The following is a 10,952-nucleotide window of genomic DNA, read 5'->3' as shown; positions in this document are numbered from 1 at the left end:
CTCTCAGTGACAGCCTCAGATTGGTTCTTAGGGTGCTGATCCCCCTTCATTGTCCATATGAAGGGAGAGACAAGAAGACAAATAGGGGATGTGGATATTTCAAGCTTATTACACAAATAAATTATTGGGCTTGTTAACACATCAACTAACGTTTGTTAAAAAAAATTCTCATCAACTTTAATTGACTGAATTTATGTAGTAATTGGGCTTATTAACAAATGAAAACGGTGTGTATATTTTTAACTCACCTGTAATGGGAATAATGTTACGCTCAGTGGGAGCAGTGATGCTGCGCTTTGGTCTGAAGGATAGCTGGCAGGTCAGGAGTAAGTTTGGTGGTTGAGATGCGAAGGACGTGACGGAGATGGCTGTCGGTCGTTCTGGTTCTCAGCCTGCTTTTGTTCAGCGTTAACAGAGAGAATGTCTGCTCACATATGTATGTTGAGCCGAACAGACTCATCATTCGTTTTGCATGGCGTCTCGTCAGAGGAAACTTGGCCTTTTCCAAACTCCGGTAGAAGTCAGGTAGGGAGAGAAGCTGATGCTGATTCTTCAGAGAATCATCACACTGAATTTCGATCAGTCCTAATTGCAGACTCTCCTCCACTTCTTTTGCATCCATTGAAAACGGAGCCGCAAACAGTGTGATTTCCTTCTCAATGACAGAAAAATCTTGGAAGCGCTGACTGAATTCTGTCATGAGAGATGTGATCACAGACACATATTCTCCCATTTTTGCAGAGAGCTTGGCATTTGGAAATGCGCATTGATTTCGGTCAGCGTGGGGAAGTGCGCTACATTGAAGTTGCGCAGTTGTGACTCGAAGAGACGGAGCTTCGCACGGAATGCTTTCATGTGCACATACAGCTGTGGTACCAGCTGCTCTTTGCCTTGTAGTCTCTTGTTCGGGGTGTTGAGATGATCAGTGAGATCAACTAAAAAAGCCAGGCCTGCCAACCATAAAGGGTCACTGATCTCATGGAGAGGTCTGCCCTTTTCTTTCAAAAACTTGTCGATATTTGATCTCAGGGAATAAAACCGCTGCAGCACGGAGCCGCGACTGAGCCAGCGCACTTGAGAATGGTAGAGTAGGTCCCCGTATTCAGCATCGACATCAGAGAGGAACGCTTGCAATTCTCTGTGGTAAAGCCCTCGGGCCATTATTTTTTTTGACATTTTTCACAACTGTGTTCATCACATCGCCAAGCTGGATTATCTTGGCACAGAGGGCTTCTTGGTAGATGATACAGTGCATTTTAACAGTCTCACCTCCGCTCTCCTGCACCTTGGCACTCACCATAGAAGCCATTCCTTTGCGCTCGCCTGTCATTGCTGGAGCCCCATCCGTTGTAATTCCACACAGCTTGTCCCATTTAAGTCCAGCCTGGTTAATTGAATCTGACACATCTTCAAAACATATCCTTCCCAGTTGTTGTCCCCTTTAGACTCCGAAGATCAAGCAGTTCCTCCGTAATGCAAAAATTCTCATCAACTCCCCGCAAAAAAATTAACAGCCGTGCAGTGTCCGTGGCATCTGTGCTCTCATCACATGCAATCGAGTAAAAATCGAAAGCACAAGCTTTATCTGACACTTGCTGTTTTAAGTTAGCCGACAAGTCTTCAATTCGCCGCACAACCTTATTTCTGGACAACACTAACATCGTTAAAATCCTGCAATTTCTCCAGGCACATTCCCACGACTTTAGCGAGGCACTGTTTGATGAAGTCACTGTCTGAGAAAGGTTTCCCGTGTAGGGCAATGAGTTGAGTTACTTCATTGCTGGCTATTGTTGCATTTTCTTGAGCTTTGTTAGCACGGAAAAAAAACCCTGCTGCTGCGTTAGCAGGCTAGCTTGCCATTTGCTTTACCTTCTCTCTCCGCTCGGCGCCAGTGTAGGACGTGAAGGTCTGATGTTTCGTTTCATAATGCCGTCGTACATTGTACTCTTTCATCACGGCAACACTCTCATTACAAATCAAACAAACACACTTCCCCTTGGTTTCTATGAAAAAAAAAAACATTTTTCCACCGAGTCTGAAATTTTCTGCACTCGCTTGCAATCTTGCGTCTCTTCGGTTCCGGCATTTCTGGTGACCCTGAGCAAATGTTTTCTACGATTGCTTGCTTTGTGGAGACGCTGCCTTGTTCAAGACAATAGCGCTATCTAGTGTTTAAATTAAGAAATGCAATACAGTGGGCCATAGTCCATTATATTTTTAAACTTTGATACGGGCCAATTAAAAATGGATGGCGGGCCGCAGTTGGCCCGCGGGCCGTAGTTTGGACACCCCTGGTTTATAGCATGTTATATAATAATAAATAGTATAACATTGTAATGTTTAACATAATTCATGAGGCAATATATAGTATTGTAATTTATAGTGAATATACAGCTGTGTGGTATACAGTAGGGTTGGTAGAATAATACATAGTGTAATATTACAAGTCTAATATTTTACAGTCTAAAGTATAGGGTAGTCTAAAGTAACGCATTGTATAATTCAAGGGTGGGTTTGTCTATGGTAGTGTATATTACGGTGTATAGTTGTGTAATGTAGGAAAAAGTTTATTTGGAGACATATCAATATAATGCATAATGTTAGAGCTTACATTGGGCTGTGTATACGATATTATACAATGTAGTTTAGATTGGAAGGTATAACATTACAATGTATAGTAGTCTAGTTTATGGCATGGTTGTAACGCAACAGGACAGAGCAGCACATCGTGGCTGTTTCTCCCCCCTCCTCCGTTCCGAGCATGGATGGACTCGTCCGTCTGAACGAGGATCGTCGCTCTCCGTGGTGCTAACGTTGGAAAGAAGGAAAAAACCGCCACCCATTTTTTTCGCCATATGGCATTGTAATGTATAACGACTTATTGTTAGTAGCTCAGCTGATGGAGAGTATATAGAGTTTATTGATAACATTGATGTAGTTTGTATTTTAGTTTTTTTATTAGTTTACTATATGGTATTCATTAGATAGTGTAGTGTATACCCAGTTACTTTATGTTTATCGCTCAATTTATTGAAGAATATATTGAGTACATTTATTATATTGATGAAGTTTCTACTTAGTTTTTTTTCACATCGGTTTATTGTATGATAGTTGGGTAGTTGCAGTCCTTTAGCGTCCATATACTAAATGCCTTTGTTGAGATGGAAAATTTGACTTTAACATAGCTATTTCCGTGACCAGTCACATGCTAATCCCTCACATTAACATCATGCTAATCTCCCAGTTACATGCTAATTTCTGACTTTAACACCCTGCTGATCCAACACTTTAACGCAGCTATTTCAATGCTAAATTATCCTGTTTGATATGTAAACTCCTTTGTCAAGGCGCTTTACCTCTCCCACCTAGTTTAAACGACACTGCGAATCTTAGCAGCAGTCATTGAAGTGCTGTCGTCCCGACAGTTTTGTTCCTTCACCTGATGAAGGCCACTTGTGTTGTAGCCGAAACGTCGTGAGAATATTATTGTGTTATTTTATTTTATCAATTTATTATTTTATTCTCATTCTACGTGACTTTACCGAAAGAACCAAAGAAGATTAACAAAGATAATTTCCACCAGCAGATGGTGCTAGAACGTGGTATGTCCAGAGTACAGTATTTATCACAGCGTTAAATCTGAGTCATTGTTTGCGTAGCTTTCTGGTGGATCGTGAAACCCGCTGAGATCCACCAGAATGAATCGCGGTGCTTGGTGGATTAATACCGCTGCTCCGTTGGCATCTCGTGGCCATACCGCAGCCTGTATCTACTGTAAATGTAATCTTCATATTAAATAGAGGCTACAACAAATGTGAATATTGTTGTTGTTGTCTCCCTGTACCGTTACAGATACTCGGATGTGATTGTGCACCGGCTGCTGGCCGTGTGCGTGGGCGCCGACCCCACGTACCCGGCGCTCACCGACAAGCAGAATGAGCAGCAGCTCTGCAACAACCTCAACTACCGCCACAAGATGGCGCAATACGCCCAACGCTCGTCTGTAGCTTTCCACACGCAGGTGGGAGGCGGAAGTGTGGGCCACGTGGAGCTTGCACGGCGTGTGCTTAGGCACCTGATAATGCGTCCATTCGTCTCTTGAAAACCATTTTTAAGGTCACGAAAGCAGGCATCGTATTGTGCGTGTAGTAAGAATCAATTGTTTTCTATTCGCACGCTTACGTGTGGTGGTGCCGTGGCTGTACTGGTTGGCTACACTTGACATTGCTTTTCAGCATTCTTCTGTGTTTGTCGAAAAACCTAGTCACTTGGCACATTTACCCATGATGTGACAACTTGATTTGATTGGCTCTGTCAGGTGATGGAGGATTATAGTCAATACAATTGACATTGTACCTTCATGATTGAACTCAAAATAATCCCCATGACATGATGCCAATAGCACAACTGGAATAAATTAGCGGGGGGGTGCGGAAAAATACCTTAAATTTTGTTAAATAATTATGGGCTTGGTAAGTGATGCGCGTGTGTCTGCTCTTTGCCACGTAGCGGTGATTAACGGCTGTTGTTGTTGTGGTCTCAGTTGTTCTTCAAGACTAAGAGAGTGGTGAGCGAAGAGGGCTTCGTGCTGTTTGCGTGCAAAAACGCCGTGGTGGTGCTCATTCCCAAGTACGGCTTGGAGGGGACGGTTTTCTTTGACTCCAAAGATCTCAAGCTCAACGTTACCTTCGACGAGGAGGTAGGGCATGTGTTCACTTAACCGGGAGGTATTGGCATTTCCTGAACGGCTGAATTCTGCATTTAAACCCAGGACTGGCTTAATGCACTGGGACCCAAGCCCCCTGACCATCTCTCTACGATTAGGTTTCTATCAGACACACAGACACTTGGTTTAAGGTGGAAGAACGCAGTGAGATACGAAGCTCCGTTTTTTTGCCATTTGGCAGTGTGGACTATTGCAGAGGAAGTTACACCGGTGGATACATTAGAGCCGGATGGCTCACAGGGCTATACCAAAATAAACTGAAACTGAATTAAATGATGTAAATGCGTTTCAAATATAAAACGGTCACAATTAAATTTGCTTTGGAAATAACTGCCATGACGGAGCCCGTATTGTCACGGAGAGGACATCACATTAAAAATACAGTAAAATCCCTCAGATCCGGAAGAATTATAGAGAAAATCTAATGCTTTCTGTAAACAATGAGAAACTCGAAGGGCAGAAAAGTACTTGTAGAATAAAAACAAATGAGGGAAATAGTAGTTGATGCAAAAAGTGATCTCTAGATGGCAAAAAGCACATTTGTCATCAGTGGATCCGGTCCTTTCCAGCATGCCTTGCATGCCGCATTACATTGTCACTCTGCGTGGATAATGCACACAGCCTAATATGGACCAGAAGCTCAAAAGGGTCAACATTTGCAGCCATATTTTAGGTATGTTCTTAACTGCAATTGTACACTCCATATAACCTAAGGGGGGTTGCATCTACTCCTTAATGATGGCCAAATAAGGCTTTAAAATTCCTTGGCTGGCCCGCACATCACGATCCCTCGGTTGGTTTGGTCATTGCAGCCATCGGCTTCTCATGCCTGGTTTTCAGCTCGCGGTGAGGTGGCCCAAGCGGTATTGCATTCGCTGTGTGTTGTGGAGATTTGTGTTTCAAACTCGGTGGCCACTCCGGTTAATACTGTGGTGTGTCTTCTTTGGTTCTTTCGGTAAAGTCACGTAGAATGAGAATAAAATAATAAATGTATAAAATAAAATAACACAATAATATTCTCACGACGTTTCGGCCACAACACAAGCGGCCTTCATCAGGTGAAGGGACGAGACTGTGTTGTGGCCGAAACGTCGTGAGAATATTATTGCGTTATTTTATTTTATCAATTTATTATTTTATTCTCATTCTACGTGACTTTACCGAAAGAACCAAAGAAGATGAATCCTTGCAGTCACGAAATCTTTAAATCGAAACTGTGGTGTGTATTAAGCGTAAAATATTAACAGTGGACGTTAAAAGATCCTGTAACGTTATTCGTGTGCCAGCATCATGGTCCAAGGTTGGCAAATTACATGCAAATTACTTATTTGGGGAGCACATATCAATCGTTCGCCTCCTTTTACAAAGACGTAGCAGTGACCTTCTAATGCAAACGTTTTGAGAATCAGTGAGGCTTTTCTGAGTGACCCATGTAATAGTATGAATAATAACGTTGGGTTTACGTCAATCCGTGCTTGTGTGCAGGGCACTTGGCAGAGAGCAGTCAGCGGTAGTGTAGCGGTTAGCGCTCTGCGCTACGATCCCGGCGACTTGGGTTCGATTCCTTCGCACGGTCAACACCAGTGATGATTATCTGAACCGGTCCTGGGCCTCCCCTAGGTTGACTCGGAACTCAATTGAATGCCTGGTGCGGTGTGTAAACATCGCCACTGGGGAGACAAAGGCGGCCGGGCTTGGCGCTGGCAACCCACCTCCTTGTGTGCCGTGCCGGCCTTCATCTGTGCTCCTCGCCAACAGCACTTGCCCCAACAGTCTGTTAAGGCTACATTGGAGATATGTCTTTGTGTTTTGTGTAGGGCCCCACGCTGTGCGTGGAGGGCATCGCGCTGAACATGTTCGACCGCGTGTGCGTGCGCGTGTCGCTGGATTCGTCCAACCTGCAGCACCAGCGGATCCGCATGCACCTCGTCCGCCCGGAGGTATTCACCGTGCGGCGCGACGCGAAACCTCGGAATACCACCGATTTGTATTGTGACCATGCTGCTGTTGCTGCTTGCTGCGCCAGCAGTAGTGCACAAAAAACAAACGCTCGCCGCATCGGAACGTCAGCGGACCGAAAATTAATGACACAAGCCACAGCATAGCGCTTGTTGCCATGCAACCCAAACTGTGGGGCCGTATAGTAAACCCATAGAGACACAGAGATACATAGGAGATACAGAGAGACCCATTATGATTCCTAGAGGTTCATAGAGACTCATACAGATACATAGCAGTGCATTAAAAACAAGCTACTGTACGATTGTGGCCATGCAACCCAAACTATGGACCACATTTTACACCACTGTCTGTTGTCCTATACCTCCTGTAACTGGCAAATTGGATATAACACGATGATGAATGTATGAAGGAACGCATTTTTTGTATAACGCAGATCCGAACTGGATTTAACTCGGTTGAATGAATGGAACTACGTCGCACGAGTAGGAATAAGCGGTCGTAACGGCTGCCTCGGCGTAGCATCACACAAGGCGGGATGCTGCTGGATGCTTCTAGATGCTACCCACGTTCCTTAGTCTTTGTTCAGCCTGTGTTACGCATCTCACGCGTTTTTGCGGACTGCGCTTTACCCCATATAATATATATTATTTATTATATCACGATTTTTCCAAAACGCGGTGTTCTTGAGGTACGCAACTACCGTATTATAGAACAGACTGTATATCCAAAGACTATAGGACACTATCCCTACCTATATCAGTTGTGACTGTCCGTGTGTTTAAATCCAGCTTGAAAATGTCGTTATTAATTGGCTTTTCCTGGATTCTGATTGGTTATTACTGTGAGGGGAATCATTATGATTAGCTTTTATTGCATTTTGCATGCTGTGTAAAGTGTCAGTATCACTGTCATTATTGTTATTATCGGCTTTTACTTCATTTCTATTGGCTTGTATCTATACTTGAGTAGTTTTTTTTAATGTCCAGTGCTTTTTTGAGATATTTCGATATGCAAGGTGCTGTATAAAATAGATTTTTATTATGGCCCTAGTTCATTGCACAAGAAGGGCCATTATCTGAAACGTGACCTATTTAAATGATCGTTTGGGGCTGTTGTTGATGAATGCGAGTTCTCAAGATACCAAGCTAAGTCAGGGTGTGGGAGCCTTGGTAGATATCAGATGTCTTAACAAAACTCCATGAGTCTGTTCTGCATGGGTTTCCTCCGGGTTCTCTGGTTTCCTCCCATATCTAAAAAGAAGCATGCGTTGAAACTGGTATTAAGGTAGTTTATGTATCGCCATGGGCGGCAGGGTGGCACATTGGTAAACCCTTGCATCTTGCAGCAAGAAAACTGGGTTTGATTCCCAACTAGAGTGTGTTACTGTGTGGAGTTGTCATCTTCTCTCCCCCTGTTCCTCAAAAGTCTTCAGACTTGGTGAAGTTTTTCAGTGTTATTAAGTGTAATAATAACGTATCACTTGTGTTGGAAATACTCGCATGTGTGTGTGAGAGCATTGGTGTAGTGGTTAGCACGCTGCGCTATGAACCCGGCAACCCAATTCCCACTCACCGCCAACACCAATGAGGATTATCTGAACTGCTGTTTTGCCTACCCAAGGTCAACTCTTTCTTAAATGAGTACCTGGTGTAGTGTGTAAACATCAGCACTGGGGAGAGGTGTTGGCCACTTACCCCCTCGTGGGCCATGCCACCTAACAGCAGCACAGTCTGTTAAAGGCTTATTTGGGTGACTATCTTTGTTGTACGTTTGTGCCATTTGTGTGTCCGCTGTCACAGATTCCAGGCTACAACCCTGCGGAGTCCACCCCATGGGGCTCGCCTTCTCCCCGGCCTAAGAAACCCAGACAGCACTAGTGTATCGTGGATGCGGTGTCAACAAGATGTCGGAGGAGGTGCATGAGTGGGCACAAACTCTGGGTTTTTACATCTGCAGAGTTAATTAAGTGTACATTGTGCTCGCAAGCAGAGGTGAACAATTGAAAATAAAGCAGTGGCGGTTATGAAAAATGCTTCCCTGAAGTAACAGACGGTTTGCACTCTGAACTTGCAATCCAGAGGTCACCGGTTCTTCGTTCTCCTGTCGCAGCAGTTCAAATGGTAGCGCAATTTTTTTTATTTAGAATTTTTACCTTGCCAACCAGTACAATCAGCCAATGAAGGTGTATACGCATCAAGATGTATGAAAGGTTTAGGATATCTTATGCCCCACTTCTTTGCCAGACAAGACACTGACCCTCTTGTGTTGAAGGTGATTTCACAAAAATATTGGTTACTGAATCGGTGGTGTTTATTGACTAACGCAGCAGTGTCCAACCCACAAAGCACTGTGATCCATTCTGGTATATCTCAACATGTTCCGTGATCTACCAGCAATATATAACCAACAGTTACCCGGATGGATTTGACCGACTAATAGAACACTGTAGACATGCCAAGTGCTAGTGCGATCTATTGGTTTAAAATATATATTATTAATCCATTAATTCTTAGTCGGGGATTTTGTTTTTGCCATCTGCTATAACAAGAATTGCTTTATATTAGAGGTGTTTATTCCTATTTGTCCCGAGATCCACAATCAAAATCTTTTGCGATCATCCACCCATGGATCGCGATTCACATATCGGCTACCACTGATCTAACCGTTGAAAACCAGTTTAACACGTAGGCTTTCGCGACCAATATCCATAACACGGGTTTTTTGGGTTAGATCACGTAATAAATATTTAAATGTGTCAGTAAACCCGCCACCACCCGACACAGAGCAAAGCCACAACATTTACAATCTGAGTACAATGTTTCACCAGTAATTACAACCAGCTTCATCAGGCGACAGCCAGTTTCGTGGAGAATCCTCGTTCCTTAATGCGCATGCATAATGTGTGTTGATTAACATATAAATAACCCAATCGGCAATGGATACCCATAGTCATATGCATTCATTGATTCCCCTCCCAATTCGCGAAAGAAGTGCTCACAAGTGATGGCTGTCGCCTGATGAAGCTAGTTAGTGCTGGCGAAATGTTGTACTTAGATTGTAAATGGTGTGGCTTTGCTCTCCAACACACTGGTGGACTGTACTAGTAACGAATTGACATGTTCTGTTTACGTGACAAACCTTACTAATTGGCTGTCGGGTGGTGGTGGGTTTAACAACACATTTATATATTTAAACGATCTAACCCATAAAACGCGTATTATAGTTGAAAACCTACAATTGTGCCAGGTTTGGCCTGTCGGAGTGGGCCATTAGGGTGGCCACTCAGAGTGCAAAGCTCTGGGGAATCCGAGCAAGAGCTTCGAAGTATGATTGTGCACGGTGACACCCGCAGGGGTCTCGTGATGGATGGCAAATGGAAGATTTTTTATCGCGAGAGGATTCCCTGCAAGGGATGTTAGGTTACTTATTCTTGTGAGGATGCCATTTACTGTATGAAGGGGCAGCGGTCAGCTGCATAGAACAGAGTATAAAATTACCCGAGCTGTTGCTGTTTAAATCGTCGGTTTAACGGAGAATTTCACCTCAGGTTTTTTTACACAGCTGCCCCACCCCTCATCGGACTCTGTGCAATCACACAAGGAATGTTTTTGGAAAAAATGTCGGTGTCAGAAAATTTTAAGGTTTAATCGTTTACAAATGGGCATTTCGTTACAGCTTGTCCTTTAGACGTGCAAAGATAATTTCTGACAATATTGACACGTTTTCAAATTGTTTCGTAAATGTTCATAACTTTGCTCACGTATATACAGTACGTGGGCAATAATTCTGAGCTCCTGGAGTAGTGGTAAAGATTTTAGCGAGTTGATGTCTTTGCGACTTTGTGTAAATGTGTTTAACATTTTTTAGCTGAATCGTATATTTACAAGCATGTACACATGAGTTACACGCGTTTATATACAAAATTAAACCAATTTATTTTCCATGCATCTGCTGTTATTTTGATTACTTCAAGTTAGGTTTTCCACTGCTGGATGAACATCTCGCCACGTAATGTTGGATGTCAGGTTTAGTTTGACCATACTTCACCATGCTGGTCACTGTTGGATGATAATAATGTCCACTTGCAATGCACCACCGCGCAGTATTCACTCGCCTTCGAATCGAGTCCTGCACCGCCGTTTCACATGCAAATTTGATTCTCAATCCCTGGGCCAACTTGCTCCTGATTAGCATGCGATTTGCCACGTTTCGATCTCGGAGGTGATTAAATGCGCCGGCTTCCAGGCTTGTTGAGCCGCTCGGA

General features: G+C 43.6%; 1 protein-coding gene across 1 annotated transcript; it reads left to right on the top strand.

Annotated features, from left to right (window-relative positions):
• Positions 1–4,479: 4,479 nt before the first annotated feature.
• Positions 4,480–10,633, top strand: LOC142924696 (exosome complex exonuclease RRP44-like). Its single transcript, XM_076067351.1, has 4 exons — positions 4,480–4,485; positions 4,544–4,699; positions 6,544–6,666; positions 8,488–10,633. The coding sequence occupies exons 1-4, from the start codon at positions 4,480–4,482 to the stop codon at positions 8,563–8,565; spliced, it is 363 nt and encodes a 120-aa protein (XP_075923466.1). The 3' UTR covers positions 8,566–10,633.
• Positions 10,634–10,952: the final 319 nt, after the last annotated feature.

This window comes from Petromyzon marinus, chromosome 16 (assembly GCF_048934315.1).
Source record: "Petromyzon marinus isolate PM22_M1 ecotype Great Lakes invasive population chromosome 16, UKy_Petmar_22M1.pri1.0, whole genome shotgun sequence".
In the NCBI taxonomy this organism is placed as follows: Eukaryota; Metazoa; Chordata; class Hyperoartia; order Petromyzontiformes; family Petromyzontidae; genus Petromyzon; species Petromyzon marinus.
The sequence above is the reverse complement of the archived record's forward strand: the minus strand, read 5'-3'. Positions and strand labels throughout refer to the sequence as shown.